Source organism: Haemorhous mexicanus, chromosome 3 (assembly GCF_027477595.1).
Source record: "Haemorhous mexicanus isolate bHaeMex1 chromosome 3, bHaeMex1.pri, whole genome shotgun sequence".
Classification (NCBI taxonomy): Eukaryota; Metazoa; Chordata; class Aves; order Passeriformes; family Fringillidae; genus Haemorhous; species Haemorhous mexicanus.
Genome location: NC_082343.1, coordinates 68,088,897 through 68,112,389, shown reverse-complemented (window position 1 = coordinate 68,112,389; position 23,493 = coordinate 68,088,897). Strand labels below are relative to the sequence as shown.

Genomic DNA, 23,493 nt, shown 5'->3' with positions numbered 1-23,493 from the left:
ACTCCATTCCAATATTTCGTGTAAATTCTCTACCTAACACTGTACTTGCAGTAGGTAAATATAGATATGATATCTATAAGATGATGAAGAATAGTGCATGAATTATATCCTTCCTGCCTGGATGAAGCCATCCATCTGCCTTAGCCCTCTTCTCTGACAGAGGACTGCATGCTGGAAGGCAGAAGGTTTGAAGCAAGAACTGAGAACATGAAACCACATCTCAGGATATATTCTGTATATATGCTGACTAGTGATTAGTTGCAATATTATGTATTTTATTTTGACGTCTTTCCGTCTTTTTTAAATCAAAGAATCTCTATTTATTATATGGTTAATTAAAGTAATGAGATAAAAATATGAAGTATTTGAACTATTCTATTGACAGGTTTTATGTTACAAATATCAGACCATGAGTCCATCACATTGGACTCATGAGTCCATCACATGTGGACATGAGTCCACATTGCTTCTCCTGACCTTCCCTGAAATTATTAAAAACTATGTAAATAAAATAAAACCATACGAAATCAATCAGCTAAAATCAAAATGAAACCTCAAACTTGTAAAACAAATAAATCAGAATTCTAATGCAAAAAATGTTTACACATTCTTGTCACTGGCGATTGTAATCAATTTTCATAAAAATATGTTCATTTTGTCTAAGCAAATTTTATTGGTTTTTTTACTGGTGAAATCGATGCAGAAGTCTGAATCCCAGGAAGATTTTTTTAGCCTTCCCTATTTGCAAATTATGTAAACAAGAAAGCAGTTAGAAATTCAGTCATTTATTTTGAAGAGGGAAGTTTTTAGAGGAGATGCATAAGACAGATCATGGCAGACCTAAATAGTTATTATGGATCTTGTGCATTTAAGAAACTCAGAATTTGGCAGTAAATGAGCCTATGTAGTTCAATATCTTGACTACACATATGCTGAAGCATATGCTTTCCTGGACCTACATATTGAAGGATTTTGTTTGTTTCTTTGTTTATTTAAAGCTGTTTTTTCTGGATGTTATCTGTCTTGGATACAGCTGTAAGGATGACGTAGGTATCATACAGATGACCTGTATTAGCCCATTCTTTCTCCTAAAGGAGAAATTTTGTATTTTTATGACCAGTTATTATGCATTCCTCTTCAGCAACTTTAAATAGAGCAAGGCATACGAAAAGACCAAAAAATTGAGAGGTTGTCAGGAGAGCTCTGTAGTCTTTTGCTGTCACAACACTAGATAGCACTGATGGTTTCTGTTTTCTGAACTAAAAATGGCTTGTTACTTTTCCCTATCTAGAAAAAAAAATTAAATCTATATGCCTAAAACCAAACCAAATTGTTATTAACCCCATAAACAACCTAAATCATCCCATTGAAGTTGTCTTCTAGCTCACTTAGGAGTAGCAAAGATCTATACAAAAGCTGAATATTACCAGGATGAAATAATTGAGAATATGTGAGTGTTACTACGCATGCATGGAAGATGGCAAAGATCTGGAAAATAAATTGACACATTCCATTAGACCATGGACAGGCTGAGTATGGTTTCCCATGAAAATCTTGAGAGGGGGAGAGAGAGAGAGAAACGGAGAGCAGAAAAACAAAATAAAAAGAAGGGATTTTTGACCTCTTACTGGTGCACTTGTGGTTATAGTTGGCAACAGTACTTGCTGGGAGATCAGTAGAGATCTCATGACCAGCCAATAAACTGTCGTGACTCCCAGATCTTTTGGGGATGTTTCTACTTCCATTAGCCTAATATCAGCTCTAGCAAAGTAGATAAGCAACCATTCCTATGCAGATACTGAATGTATAGTTTTAACAGGTGAAGGCATATGTCCAAGCAGCACAGTTATGTCCACATGCTACCTTCATTCTCTCCCTCTTCCTTTGCCATCTGGCTGGCATCTCGAATTTTATGCCTTCAAACATTAATTGCTTCTTCAGAGTTGCATACGAGCTCAGCCTGGTGTTTGCAACTAGAAACACACAAATGTGTGAAAAACCCAAATGATCTAATTCGCCTGAGCTGTCCTGCACAGATTTCACCTGAAACCCCTGCTCACATTTTATGTGTATGGCTTGTCTTACTGTCAGCGGTAAAGATGGCCCGAAGGGCTGAGCTTTAGATAGGAATACATTTCAGTGTATAAGATGTAAACTGGGGACACCCAGTGCTGCTCCCACATCACAGAAAGCCCCAACTCTGCTGTTGTGCACTTTGTGGAGCCATTGCCACACTGAACAAAATAAGCGTAACTCATCCTCACCCATATTACACTCCCTGGGCACAAGGCTGCAGAAAATAAGGGCCTTGATTTTAAAAAAAAAAAAAGTGAATGCATGTTTGAGTATCAAGGAAGAAGAATAGTTATGGGATGTTTAATGGCACCTTCACTCTTGTTTGATGGGTTACAGAACTCTCAGTTTTAAATATTCTTCCACAAAAAAATTCCATCCATTGTTTTTACAAGAAGCTTTCCTTGATGCTAGATGCCAACCAGTGTTTTATGGGAATTATTTTATTAACTGCATTTCCTTAAATGTTATTATTCTAGTTTTCTCACAGAAGATGTTTTACTGTTGCTGACAAATGAGATTTCATACTTATCTGTCATGGCCTTTATGATGAAGTTTGAGTCTTCCACACTGACACATCTTTTCTCTGAGAGGGTCAGACAGCCTGTTCACCCTTTCTGGCTGCCTGATCTTGTGTGATATACCTTCATTCTGCCTGTGCTGATGGGTTTTCTGAGAAATGGGATTGCTAAGGTGACCGCTACATCAGGAATGGTTTCCTTCTCTTGAATCATTTTGCTTATGCATTTCTCAGCACTGGATCACTCTCATATATGGAATATAAAAAGTCAGAGACAGAATCACAGAATATTCCAAGCTGGAAGGATTATTGAGTCCAGCTCTTAAGTGAATGGTCCATACAGGGACCAAAGCCAGAACCATGGATTTATTGGCACCAGGCTCCAACCAACTGAGCTAATGCTCTGTCTGTGCTTCCCAGCCCTCAGCACTCCGTTACTTTTATTAGCGGCTTGCATGAGGAAGGTGCATGGGCTCCCTTCTTTCAAGTGCTGAACAGTTGTGTGATGGAACTGCTACTGGGCTTCAGCTGTGGACTGGAGAAAGGAAGAAAAATCATGATTCTTGCACAACTGGATTGATGCCAAAGGATAGGTGTCTGAGTCAGATATGCATGCTTGTAAGCATAGAAAGATGTGCTCCTGAATGAAATGATAGATGACAAAATCAAACATTCTGTTGGTGTGTAAGTAACCAGCTGGAAGTGTGAGGGGGCATCCCTTACTTGTGATACCTGGCCATAATTCACACATTAATGGTTGGCTACCTCATCAGTTGATGAATTTCTGCTTGGATGTTAATTGCACAGGATGCAAGTTCCTTTTATTCTAACCCTGAGTTTCACATTATAGAATTTCATGTTGCTCTTATCAGCCAGAATATCTTCCTAGCACATTAATATTTCCTCTCCTATAAATGAATCAGACATATTTCTAGTTAAGTGTTACTTCCCATTAGTGTGGAATGGCTACAGGGTCAATACCTGTAAAACATGTGAGACATTCAGCAATTTGCTTATAAATCAGGATTCAGGTAAAGGAAACAGTTTTTTATAAGTTTCTTCATTGTAGCACTGCTTTTTTATTACTGGAGATTTTTTGAGCTTTGTGGCAATCAGCTGGAATCAAGAGAGGTGCAATCACTCCTCACAGCTGCTGTGTCAAGTTTCTGTACTTCTCAGCAGTGTTTTCAGATGCACATTCTCTTGAATTCTTGGTGAGGAGGAGTGGGAGATGTTTAATTTTCGGTGCACCCTGCTGAGCACTGCATGATTCAGTAACACACATTACAGAAGAGTGTGCAGAAAATGGCTGCGGTTTCCCGGGATGACAGACACCAAGAGCTGATTATTTCAGAGTGTTCTTAATACCATGGTGATCTACTTGCATTTATTCTGAAACCAAAATGAGGGCATTGGCTGCATCTTCCAGTAGCTGTATCCCACATTGATCTCTTTTTGTCCTCCCAGAACTGCTAGTTTTCCTGGGATCAGAACCCCAATGGGCACCAAACCACCATTCTGAAAAGTACCAGCTTAAGTGCTGGCTCCAGATTCTGCCCCTTCCTAAAGCCATGCTTGGCTTTTCCAAGATGCCCAGCTCAGTTTCTGGATGAATTAGTGGTGTTTCTCTTATTGCAGTAGGATAACAAGTACCAGATGTAATACTAGTCTTTTGCTGATTGAGCAGCAGCATAGTGGCATTAGCTCTCCTACTGTATGATACCTAGATCCAAACTACACAACTTTATGGTATATATTTTATGAGAGCCTAAATTTCTCTGACATACTTTTGTTGGCTATCACTTTCTTCCATGGAAAGATAATGCATGTTATCTTCAGTTAATTACTGTTTTGGTACCTTAAGCATCAGCACAATCTCCAGTCATCAGTAGCACTATCAGATGCATAGTTCACTTTATAATAGTACTGATGCAATATCTCTCAGTTTGCACATCACACTGCAGGTACTCTTTTGTCAGACTTTAGAGGACTGCAGACCTCCATCATCTTATCAGTCTCACTCTCAAATTTTTCATTGTTTCAGTAGCACAGCTACAGTGATTTAGATTCTGTATTTCTCAGACTTCAAGACTGCACTAAGCAGGGACACAACACTTCTTTTGTCTGTAGATTTGGGTTTTGCTTTGTATTCCAGCCATTATTTTATGCATGACCAGGACCAGGTGAGTTTTGATACCCAATCCAAAGCTGCTTTGACCAATTTACTTAAGGTAAACTGGTACACACTGGTCATTCAATTGACATTTAATGTTTTAGCTAGAGCAAAACAATGCCTGAACTGTATTGCATCAACTTTCACCACCTTCTGGGTATGATTGCACTTACATGCTGGTCATGACCACCATGCTTGTGAAAGTTAGCAAAAAATACACAAAAGTTGACTACTCCAATTATGCACCTCTTAGACGTGCTTCATAAACCTACTACGTTGTCTTTTTATGGATTTTGAATCATGGAAAATTTATATTTTTCTTGTGAGAAATGCTACAGTCCCGACCCCATTGTAAAGTTTTTCTAGTCCAGTTCTGCCAGCTCAGGAGGCAAGAAGTACAGAATGGAGGGCTGCTCCCCATGGTTCCTGTTGCCTCCCATATCTCTTTCTTCTTTATGTGGACATATGGATGTATAATTCTGATTTGTTTATCTAATAATACTAGATACTAATATTGCTAAATCTTCAAGGGTCACATTAAGACCCTGTTGATTTAGGTACATAACAAGTATGCAACAAAATTTCACCTGGTCCAATCAACATGTCATCTAAAAATATATCTGGCTTCATATCTAATCTTAATGGTCATTCTGAGAGCTCATTCAGGATTTGGTGATAAAGAATAGCAAGTTTCCTCAGCAGAATTGCCTGTAGATGTCTAGTTGTCATGGTGGCAATGTGATGCTTTATGCCAATTAATTAGCATGGTTCAGTGATGTTTTATGCTTTTGGTGTCCTACTTCACTAGTCATGCTGTAAAGGATATAAACAATGGGGGTTTTTAGTAGTTTTGATCATTACAGATGGAACATTGAGATTTCTGGTGTGTATGACTCCTGGAAGTACTGTGGCACACGCAAATAAATGCACCAGCTCACTGCTGTATGAAGCCATTGTGTTTCACATATTTCTTTTCGTTCATGCCTGCAGTTTCTCTGCTGAACTGGATTTACTCATTTTGAATAAGCTTTTTTGGAATTACTGCTGTGGCCAACAATGAAGGAGCCACAATGGATTGGTGTGTCTTGCATGCTTCTCCTGGGCCTCTGCTGCTGATCACCTTGGAGACCTGGACTGGCCTCACAATTGCTTTAACTAGTGGCAGCTCCTACATTTTCCGCTCTGTGTGTAATTAGTGGCACTTCTTGAATAATCTGTGGTTGTTCTAAAGTGAGAGTTTTACCCATGATGATGAGAACTTCCCAAAGCTCCTATATTTCTCCAAGGATAATATTTAATATGTAATTTGGAAGTTTAGCAAACTTTATTCCAGTTCACCAACAGTGGTGTCAGGAAAGTTCCAGAAGGGGGATAATTCTCCTAGGTGCTGTGCCACAAATAAATACTCCAAGAGGAGAGTGTCTGTTTGCAGACTCGTAATGCAGAAGAATGCTGGAATGCTCTGTTGATCATGGTGCATCTGTAAAGCCATATATGTCTAGAGCCAGGCAACCATAATATATTCTGAACTCTTCTCCCCTTGGCCCTGGTAATGACATCAAATAGTGCTGACAATGAGATTTTACATATTTTTGGTTAAAATTATTGACTCCAGATGAAGTTTTAGTTCTGCCAGCATTGCTTCTTTATCATCATCTTCCCATCCTATTCTACTTCAAAATGCTCCTTTCAATGTCAATTAATTTGCAACACTAAAAAGAATTTTCAGGGTTGGAGTGTGTATGTACCACAAGAAACAACAATCCCTGTTTCAATGTTCACCAATAGCCTTATTAATAGTAATCCTCTTAATAGTACTGGCCTCTTGGTAGTCATCAGCAGAGAGGTTTCTTTTCTGGTAGATATCTCTAGGTTTCATAGCCTGTAAAAAAAACTGGTTCTCCTTCATGTGTGCCATATCCTGGATACAGTCCTTGCTCATATTTTCTGCCAGTGCCTGCTACTAGGTAGCAAGTTGGCCATCCCCAGAACGGGCATTCCCTGATCTCTTAGGGATTTGTAGCTGGTGTGTAAGAAGATGCAGAGTGCCAACTGTGGTGCCTCGTGAGTAGTGTGAGTACCTCCAAGCCTGTACAGAGTGGGGGCAATGTTTGGTTTACTTTCTTCTGCTCAGTTAACTATAAAATCCATAGGAAGTAATATCTTTGCACTCTCTATCAGATTAGATCTAAACTGGATCAGTGTGTTCAGACATTACTGATGGAGAATGGAGAAGGATACACACCTTGACTTCCTTATTCTTATCTTACTGTCTTTTAAAGAAAGGGGACATATTCAATTTCAGTTAGGTCTGCTTGATCTATGAATGGTTAATAGTAACGAAAATTTGCATTGGGTCTTTTTTTTTTACTATCTCAGTCAAATCTCATGCTTTGGGAAATCAGATTTGTAGGAATCACGAATAGCAAGTAGGTAATTCATTATTCATATCTGTCTGCTGGGAAAAAATGTCACAGAGTGGGTAGGTGGCTGGACCAACATTGTGTAATGAGTCTATGAAAGGTGGGGGGAAAAAGTCATGCATTCTAACTGACTCCTCTGCCTTAAACAATGAATATTACTTCTTTTATGATTATTTGACTTTAATTAATATTGTGAATATGATTAAGATGCCCAAGTTTATCCAGAAGGATGAATTATTAATGCAAATTGCACCTTTATAAATGATATACAGTGATATATATACATACTTCTTTCATTTGATAATTTGACTTACACCCTAGTAAGTTTGAAAATGAGGGGTTTTTTCTTCTGAAAACATTTGTAACTATGTAAGTAGTTTCATAGTAGATAAAAGAGGATGAGCAATGAAAAAGGGCCTGACTTCAGAGCTTCTAGTGTAGGAGGAAAGGGAAAGGGAAAGAAAAGAAAAAAGGAAAGGGAAGGGAAGGGAAGGGAAGGGAAGGGAAGGGAAGGGAAGGGAAGGGAAGGGAAGGGAAGGGAAGGGAAGGGAAGGGAAGGGAAGGGAAGGGAAGGGAAGGGAAGGGAAGGGAAGGGAAGGGAAGGGAAGGGAAGGGAAGGGAAGGGAAGGGAAGGGAAGGGAAGGGAAGGGAAGGGAAGGGAAGGGAAGGGAAGGGAAGGGAAGGGAAGGGAAGGGAAGGGGGAAGGGGGAAGGGGGAAGGGGGAAGGGGGAAGGGGGAAGGGAAGGGAAGGGAAGGGAAGGGAAGGGAAGGGAAGGGAAGGGAAGGGAAGGGAAGGGAAGGGAAGGGAAGGGAAGGGAAGGGAAGGGAAGGGAAGGGAAGGGAAGGGAAGGGAAGGGAAGGGAAGGGAAGGGAAGGGAAGGGAAGGGAAGGGAAGGGAAGGGAAGGGAAGGGAAGGGAAGGGAAGGGAAGGGAAGGGAAGGGAAGGGAAGGGAAGGGAAGGGAAGGGAAGGGAAGGGGGAAGGGGGAAGGGGGAAGGGGGAAGGGAAGGGAAGGGAAGGGAAGGGAAGGGAAGGGAAGGGAAGGGAAGGGAAGGGAAGGGAAAAATATTACAGTTGGAAGTAATGATGATCATAGTTGGAAGTAATGATGATCATCTGTCCAGCAGCCTGTTTTGAAGTAGTTCTGTGTGAAAGTGAGCCAAAAACTGACAGACTACAGTGTTAGCTCAGGGGTAACTTAAGACTGAGAGTATTGTAGATCAGAAATCAATATTGAAGATTTCATTCAGAAAAATATAATCAACTCTTAGGTTTGGAGGAAGGCTGCAGTTCTACTCATGTCCCTCTGCATTACAGACTGAGACACATTCTGCCATTTCAGGGAAAGCCTAAGTTTAGCCTAGGGGATAAACCAGCTTGAACTAAAAAAAAATGTATATTAGAAATAGCACAGTGGTTTTTATCGTGACACATTAAAAGGCTGGGAGTTTAGCAGGTGGTTTTGTTTTGATTTTTTTTTTTTTTTTTTTTGAAACAGTGTACTGTTCCAGGCTTTCTTCAGGTCTTATAGGGTTCTGGACATAGACTGTTCTTTGCAGTAACCTGTGCTAGTGACACCAAGCGTTGTGTCTTCCACCAAAGGGAAAACCAAATGTGATCCAGTGAGTGGGCAGGAGGAGAGAAACTGAGGCATGATCAGCTACTTTACTTGTGTAGCTAAAATTGTAATTTACCCCTTAAAGTAACAACCAGTAATCTCATGAAATAAAACATCTGAAGATTATAACATCTAACAACAGATCCTAGGCTGGATCAAAATCAAGGCACGAAAAATTGATCCTTTCATGTTTTATGAAAATGAATGTTCAAATTCCTAGATCTAACTTCAACTATTATGATCTACATCCACAGTCAAAAGAGACTGTTCTGCAAAATCTCCAAAAGGAAATAACAAGTCAAAACACTTCAGATGAGCTTGTAATTTAGTCAAGGGAATGCTGTGTTGTGTCAGGTTAATAGGCTAAGCCTGCCCTGTATCAGAGAAGGAGAAACCTGTCCCTTGCCTGGATCTGCTTACTTGATGCTTGCCTCCCACAAGAGTAATATGGATTTGGTCACAGGCTGCTCAGGACACAGTCTGAAAACTAATCTGAAAATCCCAAATCTTTGGTTTTAGGCAAGACTTTGCCCTGGCCCACTGCACAGCCCCACAAGCACCAGCTGGCACAGGACAAGGAGCAGGAACGTGTGAGAGCCAGTTGCAGCAGCAGCAGCAGCTCAGGGCTGTTACACCAACGCAGTTTTCCCACTGAGAGAGAGGAAGCAGGAGGGAGCTATGACTAGGAACAGGTTGGGTAAGATCAGATGTTCTGAGGAGGCGAAGGGAAATGATGCCATCTAGTCTCCCAAAGGCTTGCTGAAAACGTGGCACAGGACAAAAGCAGTGCAGCCTGCAAGCAGTCATCTGTGAGAGTATTTTCAGGTGCTTTGGGGAGCCAGACTATTGAAGTATTCCTGTAAAGAGTGCATTTTCTCTGTTGTGTAAATAATTTAGCAGTGTTGGTGTTTTGTCTTTAGGCATCTGTATTCCCAGAAAGTAATCATCAGTAATACAAGTGGATATGAGGAAATGAGAAACCTTTTTGGATCAGAGGGTGTAAGGTCACACAGGAGAGGAACAGTTCTTTTCAGTTTTTGTGCAGAGGTTAAAGTCTCCTACAGCAGGCCTTCAGCCTCCTGAAAACCAGCTACTTGACCAAGCAGAAGACAAGCAAAGTTTTATTGTTCAGGCATGGGAGCCTTTTGGCTTTGTAAAAAAATCTGTGTTACCCCTACACAGTGTAACCCCATTTGACTGCCTCCTTCCCCCTGTCCTGGGTAGGGCTGGATGTCTGCAAAGTCTGTAGAGAAATAATGTTTGTACTGAGGAAGCTCTGTGTCTGCAAGACTGGCTATAATGGGCAAAAATTCAAAAGAAACAATTACCCTGTAATTTTGATTTGTAGTTGAAGTTCTTTTTCAAACAGCGAGGTAATAAGGAAATCCTGGTATAATCTTGATCCTTTGTGAGGCTTTTGCTTCTTTACCATGCAGCACTTGGCTCTGGCACTCTTGTGAGAGGCAGGGGAGGACCAGAGTGCCTGGCAGCCCTCCCCAGTCTGCCTTCCCCCTTGCAAGTCTCCTGCACTCATTTAGCTCTCTCTGCTAAACTCTGTAAGGAAAAAGGAGAGCACAGCTCCTTTGATGATCTTGATCTAAAAAGCAAGTTGTCATCTAAAGTAAAAGAGAGAGACTGCAGTGGATGAAAGAGAAGCAATATGCTGATTTTCTGGTCTAGCAGTGCTGTTATTCTACCTGTGTCCCAAGCCCATACACAAATAATTGGGAATTTGCTGTCTTAATGGTTGTTGGGGTTTTTTATTGTACCTCCGTGGCTGTGTGGATGAATGTAAAAAGGGTTTTGTACATGTGTATTTGTATATTTGGTAGACACTGCACAGCTAAAGCCTCTTTCAATTTGCTCTCTAATTTATTTTTAATTTTGTAACCCCCCCAGGGATAAATCCTTATTACAAGATATAAAACCATCTCTTCTACAAAGCAGCTTATTTGTTGATTTTTAATTCAAGACAGCAGATGCAAAGCTGTAGCTTTTTTCCAAACATGAAGACCTGCTTTTATATATAGCTGTCAAGTGTGTCTCACTGCAAAATTAGTAAAAGAATTAAAACTTAAAATATAATTCTAGAAAGAGCAAGAAGATAAGGTTTTTATTTCTCTGCAATAAGACTATGCTGGACTTCTGAATCTTGAAACATTCTTAACAGGAAACTTACTTTTAAATCTACATTACATTTGGATTAGACTGAAAATGAAGACTTAGATTTTCAGAAGCTCAAGTGCTGAAAGGAGTTGGGGGTTGTTTTTTGAAGGACCTCCATCAAAAGAAAGCAGTCTCTAAAGACAGCATTACTGTGTGCACTTACATAAATGCATGTTCACTGGCATCAATATGTGCTTTGTCTCATGGGAAATGTTGCCCTTAAGCTAACCTGCACACTTTATGGTTTAATATTTGTTTATATGACTGGCTGAAACTCCTAGTCACAGATGTATTGCAGTAATAACAAAAAGACATGATCTGAAATAATCTCTCTTCCTACTGTATCTCATTCTAATAAAAAATCACATTTTAAAAAAAGCTGAAAAAAACCCTTTAAAATTCTTTACCAGCTGGTTCAGGTGTAGGCATCTACATTTGGTCCTTCTGGTCTACTATGCTTACAACTCAAAAGACATGAATAATTAGTTTGCTTTGAGTTGTCATCGAGGGAAATATATTTTTAAAAACTCAGATTGTCTCTTTTTGCTTTGTTTTTAATAAAGTGTGGTAGTTGTGTTCCCATCATTGTTTTTACACAAAGGCAATGTTTATTTCTATTAAAGATGTTAGTCTTAGAATAAAGCTCTTGATTCTCTCTGCTTTTCCTTTTAGTCTTCACAAGTCAAGGCTTCCCACTTATCTCCTTGACTCCCATTTCCATTCTCTTTGTTTTCTGAATTCACTGAGTTTGCAATCCATGATTGCTGTTCAGAGGTCCTGCCCTGCTGGCAGCCCCACACCTTCTCCAGGTTATCTCCCACTGTTGCCTTTTATTGGGTGTTTTTAGCTAAACTGGGACATTTGAGAATGGTGACTCCATTTCAGCCACCTGTCAAAACCAGGACTCCACTGCCTCTGCCTTGATTTGTCCATAGCATTGGACTGACAGTCACTGCAGATGATCATCTTCCTACTGCCTATCTCCCCTAAAGGTCTCCCACTTTGGAAGTGATTCCTGAGCTTTTTGTTCTGCCCAGCATTCTCAGCAGAAACTGCTCTTTTGCAGTTTGGAATATCTCAGAGATCTAAATCAAAGATAAGTTACCATATATCAAGTATTTTTCTTATTTTCATCAAGAGCAAAGAAAGAATCAAGAAAGCAAAAAGAGAAAACTGTGTTGTGCCAGTTTAAATTGTAGAAGAGTTAATTCCCATCACTGGAAACTCTAACTTTACCCATTAGCCAGAAGCCATAGCCATACATTTATTGTTAAAGCTGACTTAGTTGGCCACATCTGAGCAATACAGTGACCTGTGGCTGGAAACTGGAGAAAGCACTGGCAAGCCAAAGGCACCAAGAGTCCTTAAGTTGTGCCCATAGTCCTGGCTCAGGCAACCTACTGCCAGTGCAGTTCTTGAGCTCGCTGCTTCTCTCTGCTTTTGTAGGTACCATCATGGTCCTATTGTAGCAAAAAGGGATTCAGGTGGGATTTCCAGCGTTGGAATAGAGACTGCAGTTTGATCTCTTCGCTTTTTTTGGCTTTATCTTTACAATTAAAATGAGAAATCACTCTGCAACTTTACCCACATCTTTCCATTGCATTGTTTTTTCCCAGTTGATGCTTTAAAGGCATTGTCTGGGCAACATAAAATCTTGAGATACAGTTTCAGTACCTGTGAAGGATTTATCTTACAATACGTGTAAAGGACTTAGTGTGGTTTATGCTGATTTCAGTATAAATTAGGACACCTAATCTCAAATTCCCTTTAAAAATCTCCCCCTAAATATATTTTTTAAATAATGGAAATAATTCTACATGCTCAAACCATCATAAAAGTACATAAATCTAGTCATAATTATGTCTGAGGTGTAACAGGGAAGTGTGGTATGATTAAATGTATTTACTCATTATTCATTGTCTTAAGTATTACTCTACTCACCATCTTGTTTTTGCTATTTTTCTGCTGCTTACTGAAAGAAAGAGAGGGAAGGAGGAGGAAGGAGGGGAAGGAAAGAGAAAGAAAACTTTTGGCATTTACAGTTTTGCATTCAATGTCATTATCACTGTAACAAATATTAGGCTGTTGCCTAATAATATCCCACTGAAAGAGTGTATGTGTGAGCATCTGTTAATGAACAAACATGAAATTATTCAGATGCTTCATTCAGGTAAACACCCATTCAAATCACTCATCAGGGCTAAGCTTTAGCAGCTATGATTTTTGAATTAACTTTTGAAGTAGTTTTCTGTTTTACAGTGTTTGAGTCTTATAATATCTGAGATGCCTGTGCTACAGAGAGCCTTCTGTTTCTGCCATGGTATAGCAGCCCATATATCACCAGTTCCATTTGAACCAGAGAGTGAACACACTTGTGATGAAGGAAAATTATGAAGGAGAATTGGGAAGCCTGAGCAAGTTTTGGTGACAATGGACAATAATGATCCTTTTCTTTTGTGTTTTCCATCACCTATTTTCATGATCACAGGCACTTAGAAAAGCTACAGCAATATGAAAAAAACTCAGAATAGTGGAGCTTGCTTTGAAAGTTTCAAGACAGTTCAAATACCATTTTTAGCACTTTGGCAGTACAAGTAAACCCCACTTAGATTCCTTTCTAGGCTACAGACTCTGAAAGACCTCCAGTCCTACAGTGCTCAGTCAGAGTCTGCCCCTTTCACAGTGAAGTCTCATCATGTGTGGAACTCACTGTAATGCAAATAAGTCACAGGTTTGCCCACCCTAATTAATGAGCTGTTTGCTTTTGAATGGAGAACAATAACCCCTAGTCTACCATGAGGAATGCTTTGACCTTTTGAAAGTTGGGTTTGATCTGCAGGCTGTATTGTAGTGTCAGTTTTCAAGTGGTGAAGATTAAATACTGGGTGATTGACGGGGTTGCCATAGAAGGCAGCAAACCTGCCTGCTTTAGAAAAAAGATTCTGGGAGCAGAGCAACTGCCACCCAAAATATGTCTCAGTGCAGCCTTTCTCAAAACAAGTCTGATACTTTGAACCTCTAGGATCAGAATAAGCATCCTTGGAACGGGATCTGTCCTATGCCCCAATGTGATGCTGTTACTCTCCTGCTCTAATATTCCATCGTATTTAAAAATACTGATGATCTCCCACCCTGGCAAAAACCTGTTGCATCATATGTGCAGCATACAGCATTTTATCAGAGTGTATGGCAAGTATAAATGTAAAGTATAAAAAGTATAGCTACTCTATTCTTTATCACTTTAAATGTGCACATATATGTGTATATATTACTTTGCCAAGCTGGCTCTTTTAATATCTGCTAGACAAATAAGGTGTATTAGTTTTCACTTCCTTGCAGTACCTCTTTGTATATGGTGGCTTTCAACTGCTTAGTGTACATTCGAGAGGTCTAGATAATTTTTCTGGACAGGCAGGTATTTGGGCCATGTAAACCTCACTCTTACATAACTGTTCTTGTTTGCTACCACAGGAGAAGAAAACTTGCTGGCAATTTTGAAGAGGAGATGGTGGAAGTACATGATCCTGGGGATAATAGATATAGAAGCCAACTACCTGGTAGTCAAAGCTTATCAATACACAACTCTTACCAGTGTACAGGTAAGGACTCAAAGGATTTGCTCTTTTGAGGTAAGGTAATAGGTTCAGTGGGTCAGTAGTGCAGTATCCATTGGCTTCAGTGAACCAATAGCTAATTGCTGCCTCTGACTTCTGTGTACTTTTTAATGCTGACTCGTAAGACACATTTTTTCATATTGGACTATTTTTATTACTCAGTATTTTCCAAACTGTACAAAAACATTCTTTCATTTTATTTCTCTGTGCTAAACCATACATAACCACATTTTTGTCATTATCTACATAATTTAATCCTTTGAGGAAATATTTTCAGACTGGCTGAAATGTTTTTCTCATTTTGTATTGTACTTGGAGAAAATGCAAGCACTTCTTTTAGGATTCATTAATTAGATCTGAGTTTCTAAAGGTCTAGGGTGGGTGGACCCTGCCTGGACACCAGGTGTCCACCAAAGCCACTGTATTACTCTCCTCCACAGCTGGACCAGGGGGAAGGGAATATAAAGGAAGTTTTGTGGGTCATGATAAGGAGAGGGACAGATCACTCACCAGTTACCTTCACAAGCAAAACAGACTCAACTTGGGGAAATTAGTTTAATTTATTAACAGTCAAATCACTCACATTCTTCCCCTACTCCAGTGTGGGATCCCTCCCAGAGGAGACACTTCTCCACCAACTTGTCCCCTGTAAGTCCTTTCTGCAGGCTGTGGTTCTTCACAAACTGCCCCAGCACGGGTCCCTTTCACAGGTGCAGCCCTTCAGGAGCCAGCAGCTTCAGAGTGGGTCCCCTCTGGGGTTACAGGTTGTCCCTGCAAACCTGCTCCAGCATGGGATTCTTTTTCCATGGGTCCTGCCAGCAGCCTGCTCTAACACAAGGCTTGCATGGGATCACAGCCTCCTTTGGGCAGTGCTCCAGCTCGGGGTTCTGCACAGCCTGCAGGTGAATCTCTGCTCCACTGTGAACCTCCATGGGCTGCAGAGGGACATTCTGTCTCATCATGGTCTGCACCATGGGCTGCAGGGGAATCTCTGCTCTGGCACATGAAGCACCTCCTCCCTTTCCTTCTGCACTGCTCTTGGTGTCTGCAGAGTTGCTACTCTCACGTGTTCTCACTCCTCTCTCCAGCTCCAATCTCTGTTGCACAGGGTTGCTTTTTTTTCTCCCTGCTTACCTGTGTTATCCCAGAGATGCTTCCACTGCCATTGATGGGCTCAGCCTTGGCCAGCAGCGGGTTCATCTTGGAGACAACTGCCAGTGGCTCTGTCAGCTTCTGGCTGCTTCTCAGAGAAGCAAGCCCTGCAGCCCTCACTGCTGTCACAGCCTTGCCAAGCAAACCAGCTAGAGGATGTTTAGGATCCTGTAATTAGATCAGAGTGCAAGAGTTGTCATTAAGTAAAATGAATGCAGTTTTTTATGAAGAAGTCTAACTTCAGTGCAAGCCGTTAGATGTGTTATATAACAGCTCAGCTGCAGCTATCAAAAAGTATAGTCCCTGCTAAAAATTATATGTGCAAAAGCTAGGGTACCAATTTCTTCAAAGATACAATCTGGATATTTTATATATAAAACCACAAAAGAATCAGGCTCCTTCAATTTAAGTGGAAAAGTGAGTAAGAAGAACATTTTTAAGATTCTGAAAATTGTCAGTCTTGGGAAATCATTGAATACTTAATTGCTGCTTGTTCTAAAACAAGCCTAGTGCCTCTTTACATTATTTTTAAGTAACTGAGTAACAGTAGGTAGTGTTCAATGCATTTTACACTTCACTTACCTGAAGTTTGCATAAGAGTTAATGAAATAAAGGAGCGCCAGTTAATGTTTTTCAGGATCAAAGCTAATTAAGAGTATATTTCTTCCATAGCTGAAAAGCAGTATTGGAAAATCCTGAGCTTCTTTAACTGAATAAGAGGTGAATATAGAAGAAAACTATGAATTCAAGGAATCTGAATGAGGTTTATGCTAAATATTCACAAGTGCCTCTGGCATCAGAATCCGGGTTTGAGGATTCATTGAATCATGCCCAGACAATGTAATATTGTTTTTAACACTTTTCCAAATCTGATTACTTAGTATAAAATAAAGCTTAAATCCACATAAATCTCATATTCTCTGATTTTACAGCCACTAAAGGCCTCGAAGAGAAAAGCAAACTGAATTGCTTCTTTTGTGTGATTCACTCTCAGCAAGTATAAATAGAGGACTGAGCAGGATGATTCGGGTCATTAAATCCCATCTCCCAAAGCCACCAACAAGCACGTATCAAAGGTTCATCAGGCCAGACTTGTGACCCCCCACTTCCAGAAGATGCAGATCCTGGAGCCAGCAATGCAATGAGTGTGGCCTTTAGTGTATTGTGTCAACAGATCAAAAGTTACAGTGTGATAGGGAAGCAGGCAGGAGAGTTCAAGGGCATTGCCTGTGCCTCAACAGGGAATTTGTTAGCTGAAATCATCCGTGTTCTCCTTTTAAACTGAGGGGGAGAGAGAGGAGGGTGGATCAGGAGAGCTGTCAGAGGGCACAGACAATGTCATGTCCATTTTTAGACCTCTTCCACATCAAAATTACAGCAGAGCTCAGGTTCTTTCCTGTGTAGCTTGAAAGAAGGAACAGGTAGGAACTCAAACGTTGTCAAGCTTTTTTTCCAGGCATGGAGTGAATACAGGGTCACCTTTTCCCATAGCTGTCCTTATTTGCTGGGATACATATGGAGTGACTGGGAATACCTGCTGCATTTTAAATTCATTTCATGGCCTAATGAGAACGAGCCCAAAGATACAATGAGAATGGGACAAGTATGAGGTAATGCATTAAGATGTTGAATCAAATGACACATTTTCTGAAATGTGGTCAAACACCCTATTTCATTTAAAGATGAGACAGAAGCTGCTCAGGGAATTATTCAGCATTGGTCTAAGTGTGTCGTTGTATGAAATGAAGACTGAAAAAGTGGAAAATAGAAGATGAAGAAAACTTTTCCTAGAACCTGATTTTTGAAGAAGGAAACAACTCTCAAGAGAAAGGAACTCTCTGTCCTGCAAGGCCTGATCCTGCAGGAGCTCTACCTGTAAGGCCATAAATGCTTGCTGGCACATAGCAAAAAATATTCCAATTCTTTCAGAACTGAGACCCAAGAAGCTATTGCTACCTGCCACAAATCAGCATGTATGCCTGAAGGCTGTGGGAGCTATGCCTGTGTACACACTGGGCTGAGAAGGGAGCCCTTCAAGTCATTTTATAGATTTTATACTCAACAGGATGTACATCAAGGCTTTTTTGATGGAGAAAATGTAAGAGTTTTTGAAATTGTTACTTGAGTAAATGAGAAATTTTGCAGTATTTTTATAGTGGTGGTACATGGACCATTTTGGCATGATGTCAGTTTTACAGCATATCCTTTTTTCCACATGACATCTCTGCTCCGTCATGCAAAACTAACATGCAAGTGTGCAGTGCTTGTGGTGCTTTTAGGCAAAAAAAGCATTACACTGGTCTCAGCAGAAGGCCAAAGCTTAACAGGAAAAATACATCTTTATTGCAAATGCTTTGATTTCAGCTTCACCAAAAAACTCTTAGCATTCAACAATTTTGTTTGCCAAGTAGCTTTAAACTCTTAGGGCTGTCAGACTTTCCAGTTTTTACTCCATCCTTTTGGTTTTTAATATTCGGTATTATTTCATCGTGGTTCCACGAAAAGACTGAAAATGGTGCCCTACTTTTTTCAGTGTTTCACACCCAAATTTTTCTATATTTTAAGATTCTCTTTTGGCTTTGATCTGGGAAACAGGATTTTCTGATAAACCTTCCTACATATCTTGCTCTAAATGCCTTCAGAATCACAGAGAATGAGAACACGTAGGCACAAATCAGAAATGAATGTGGTACCTAACCTTTACTTTTGGACATGCTTCTGATTATTTCAAATCCTCATGTACTCTATAATTACTATCGGAGAATGTGGCAGTCAGTTTCATCATAAGATGAAAGCAAAGTACTGTGAAGCCCAGAAACACATAATTTTCCTCTTTAAAAAAACCCCAACAAACAAGTAAAATGCCTCCCTTACAAATTAGGTGATGTGGAATTTAGATTGAAAATCAATGCTCTATTTATGTTTCAGTCATTTCAGTGCAGGTCATTTGCTAAGGATAAAGTCCAGGTTACCCCTTTTAAGCACCAGCAGTGCAATCCAAAGACTCGGTTCAATGGAACAATGCAAGAAACTCACATCTGTCTACAAATCTAAAATGTTGTGGACACCTATTATCCCTTCCCTTGCTGCTCAGAGCACGATCTTGGGGCATAAAAACATGTTTTAGCCTATCAGGCTGCTTCTTCTTTGGTAAATTTAAGCTCTGGTTCTTTGCATGCCCAGAGTGATTCTGTGTTGATGCAGAGAGATGCCTAAATACCTGCCTCCACTAAAAACCCTGAAAGCTAAGTATTGCTACATTAAAGTATCCTAAGGAACTCAATTTGTTAGATATGATCTTAGCACACCTCAAGTGCTTGCAGAAAGCCTGGAGTGCTTTCCAAATTGTAAGTGTGGAGCCACCTTTTTCATCAAGTCATAGTTTTTAAAGCAGTGGCCCACAGAAAGGGCTTGACTCAACTCCATCTCAGCGGAGGGCATGGCAACTCAAGCCTTCTATCTCCATGAAAATGCTCAGGCTAGTACAAGAAAACTGTTCTCCAGAGGGTGCTTAAAAAACTGAGTCAAGTAAAAGACACAGGAGTTTCTAAGTGGATCAATTTGGTATCCGAACCCACCTATTTCGAGAAGTACCAGAGATCAGTCACACTTAATGTTATCAGACATACATGTGTTGATTCCCAGATGGCCCAAACTTGTGAAATGATCTTTAGTTTCTGTTTGTTGTCTTACTCTGACTTGCAGAACATTTTGCAGCCTTCTTGCATGTCAGCGGTACCAGATACAGAAGGTACACTAAGCACTCCCTTGTACACTAGCACCTGGTCCCGTGGACTTGTTTTAAAAGCGACGTACTTAACTTTCAGACTGCTTGTGGTAATGCGTGTCCTATTTATCCTGATGGGTTTTAAAACAGCCCTGGTGTAGGCCTGTGGAAGGTTTAATAACTATTCAAGAAGGATGTTTTAAATACTGTTAGAGACAGTTTTACACAGCAGATAAAATTGCGTCCCCCAGAGGGAATTAAAAGATTCTGAAGTTGTTGCAGTTACTTAGATCTAGATATTAAATTTCCTTGAAACTGTGTTTTAACTTCAACTTACCTGTACTGCATTTACAGTGCACCACACACACACATCCTCCCAAATCCATAATGTCTTCCACTACACCTGTTATATACTAACAATTGTAATCTTTTCTGCCAGTAGTTGTTTTCTCATCATATCAAGCTGTGTTAGGAGGCAGACTGCCCTCACCCTTCACCCTTACCAAAAATTAATTAGCTCTCCTTGCTCCATCTCCATATTACACTCATGTTGCACTTTCTGCAGGTTATCCTTTTTCTATATTATGACATCACACAGAAATCTGGATTATTTTTGCAACACCTTGCATAATAGTACTGCAGAGTATACATGCAATGTCATAAGAAGAGAGGCACTGTCAAGGAGACAGAGATGTTTCCATATAGCGATTTATCTGGTAATTTATTCCTTGGGCAATCAAGCTTTTGATTGGCATGATGAAAACAAAGGTAGTAAAAGCTGGGATTTATAGACACCAGGAGACAGGCTATAAAGCTGTGATGCTGATATTCTCAACTCTTAGATCACTGTGAGGCTGAGCAGTACATCACACTTCCAATTACCTCTGGCAGTTTTCATATCTCAACAACAGCCACCAGAAAAGGAAAGGAGTCAGCAGTAAGTGCTTATTATAAGAGATCTGGATGGCAATAGTCTTTACTTTGTTCTTGGTCCCTGTGGACTCAAAGTACATTGAGGCAGAAGGTTTGAGATGGGTTTGAAGCAAATCTGGGAGGCAGGGAGCAGGGGATGTGCAATGTTGAAGTTGTTCCATTTTTTCTGGTGGCTGCTAATGTGAATTATCCCAAAAGAAGAGATAAATTCCACTCTTTCCCTTCCTCCTCCCATCCTATGAATGCAAGATTGACCACACTTTCCTGTTCTGCTTCAGGGCAGTGAGGAAATAGAGCAATGTTAATAAAGTTTGCGGATCAGCATTTTGCAGAAGTGTTGCATACTGCACATTTATACTGTGAGAGGCTATCTTGTATCTGATTTATTATCAGATTTCAGTTACTGTTCTGTCTTTTAACTTATTGCGTATCTGTGGTGTGCAAACCAGGTCCTACAGTGTCCACAGTCTCTGTACGTGGGTTTGAAGTCAACAGAGCTCTCAGTATCCAGAGCTCCTGCCTCTACAGGCAAAATTCACCCAGAGCCAAACTTTTTACTAACATAAATGTGCAAAATCTCATTAAATTCAGTGGAGCTGTGCCCATTACAAGAGCAGTGGTTTTGGCCTCCTGTGCCCATTTTGCATATATTGGCAGGTACATGCAAAAGCAGAGGTTTTCCTGTAGGAGAGATCCATGAATTTTCTTAGGCTGGGATCTCATGCCTCACATAGGTAAAGGACTTGGTGACATGGAGAAGTTTCTAATGAGTAGCCTTGAAAAAATTATCTGCCCAGCTCTTTGAGAGCAGAGTCAGCTTACTTTGAGAGAAGCTAAACAGGAATTGGGGGTGGGAGGTGATTCTGCAGAAACACATGCCTGCTGGCAGGACTGTCTTACAGTGATCTTTTTCTGACAACGGTATGTAGAATCAGAGAAGAAGTCAAATAAGGGAAAGACCATTTCCATGGTCTACAAATCTAAAATGTCATGTATATCTATTTTCCCTTCCCTTGCTGCTCAGAGCACGATCTTGGGGCTCTGTAGATCTGAATAAGCACACCTGGAGTTCATGTAGGGAATGATGAAGAGCTATTTTTTTAAAGGAGTCAAGATGTGATTATTCATGTTGGTAGTAAGGCATGTCCTTGTGTAGAGAGTTTAGAGCAGAGGAACTGTGGGTTGGGTGTGACCACCACCTTTCATTTAATGTAACTTCAAGAAACCACTAAACTCCTTCTATGTGCACAGAAAGGTGAAGCTGTGATTCCTCATCTCAGGTTTTGATACATACAAGTCAAATAGAGGTAAAGGTCTTTCATTAGTCAAAGTTTTAAGTGAGTTTCTGTGTTCACAGGGAAAAAGAAAACACTGAGAACAGATTAAAGAAACTGATAGGAACAGTTCTAGAAGCATTAAGAAAAAATTGGAGATCTTGTGGGCAAAGTGGAGAAGACTGGGAGCACTCTTCTGACTCTTGTTTTTTCCACATCATGGAAATACACATTTTTACATTTTTGAAAACAAATTACGTCAGTGGTTCTTTCACCAGTCTCCATACCTGAAGTACTGTATATTTTGACTGAATGAAAAGTTAATGGTTTCACGTTAATTTTGTGATTAAATGAAAGGCCTGCAAGAAAGGGGTAAAGTTGTGATGAGGTATCAAATAGAAACATGAAAGATAAAACCAGTGCTCCTTTTTTTTTATTTGAATTGTTTGAAATAACCGTGTCAGAGATGCTGCCAGCATCCACACCTTTCCTGCAGAAGGTTTTGGTGGCAGGGCAGCAGAATTGCAGTGCAGCTCCCCTGACAGCTGGCATCCAGCTCTGTGAGGGTTCACATCTCATCTGATTTTGTTGAATCAAGTGTGTGCAATATTGTGAAGGTGGTCTGAAAACTGGAGGATAAAAAGCACTTGAACAGGCAACAAGCCCTTTTTTCCTTTGGAAAAAACCCAAGTAAATAAGAGAAGCTGTGTCTCTCACTGGCTATAGTACTTGCTGTTGTATTAAAATTTCCAGGTCACATGCTGAAATTCTGTGGCCATGGAGTGTGCTTGACCATACAATGTTTGATGGATGTGACACTGGTTTTACTGATCCCTCTGGAGAGAAGGGGAGGTAGAGACTGCAGCTGATTCTCTGCATGATTTGCTGGAGGGCAGCACTAATGAGAAACCCCTAATGTGAAAAAAAGGGCTTTTTTTTCTTGGGGGGGAAAAAAATCCAATGAATGTTTAAAAAGGAAGATTCAGCTCAGCTGTTCCCATAGGGAGTTTGCTGACCAGCTTTTTTCTTTTTGATATCACTGCAGATCAGCAGTTCGCTCTGTACTACAGACCTCTCTTCTAAAGCTTGCCAGCTCTCCCTTCCAATGATTTGACAGAACATTCTTGCTGTAGGTATGCAGAGACATGGTGATTTTGTGATACCAGAGCCTGGATTTTTACTGTTAGCAAGAGAGTATTTGTCTTTGATTCACAAGGATAATAATTTAACAAACAAGTAATCAGAGGAAATAGATTTCAACAGTGTGTTTCATCAACAGACTTAGATGCAGTGTGGTATCTTTTAGAGTCAAATGATAACCTTCAATTTCTACAACAACATAACATTCTTATAATAAAAAGAAGTTTCTTTAGAACAGTATATCAATGGATTACATATTTTTGTATCCTGCCTTCTAAAGCAGCCCCGTAGCTGTGACTGGAGAAAGCCACAAACACAGCAGTGTTAAAGAACGTGGTCTGCACCACCCCATGGCAACACAGGAAATATGTTTTCTTTTAGGTTAGTGAGATATAACAATTTCTATGATTAACAGGAATGTTGATTAAAATCAGACCACTCATTAATTTGCCTTAACGACAGGGTATAGGTAATACTTTTAAATAAACAATTAAAAGGAAGGAAAATATTGGACATAATTATTTGAGAAATATTGATAAACAACTGACCTTTATGTGCTGTAAATGAAATTTAGCTAATCATAATCTGTCTTTGTTACTGTTATAGACAGAAAAATTACTATTAGGTATAATATTTTTTCTTAATAGCTGAAATAATTAATAACAAACAAAGAAAGAAAAA

The 23,493-nt window shown here is 40.0% G+C and overlaps 1 protein-coding gene across 1 annotated transcript in view; it reads left to right on the top strand.

Moving 5' to 3' along the window:
• Positions 1-23,493, top strand: part of SLC35F1 (solute carrier family 35 member F1) — a 227,820-nt gene that overhangs the window by 164,646 nt on the left and 39,681 nt on the right. The window contains exon 3 of the mRNA XM_059842227.1: positions 14,444-14,571. Within this exon, the coding sequence (XP_059698210.1) occupies positions 14,444-14,571 (128 nt within the window). The remainder of the gene's footprint in view (positions 1-14,443; positions 14,572-23,493) is intronic.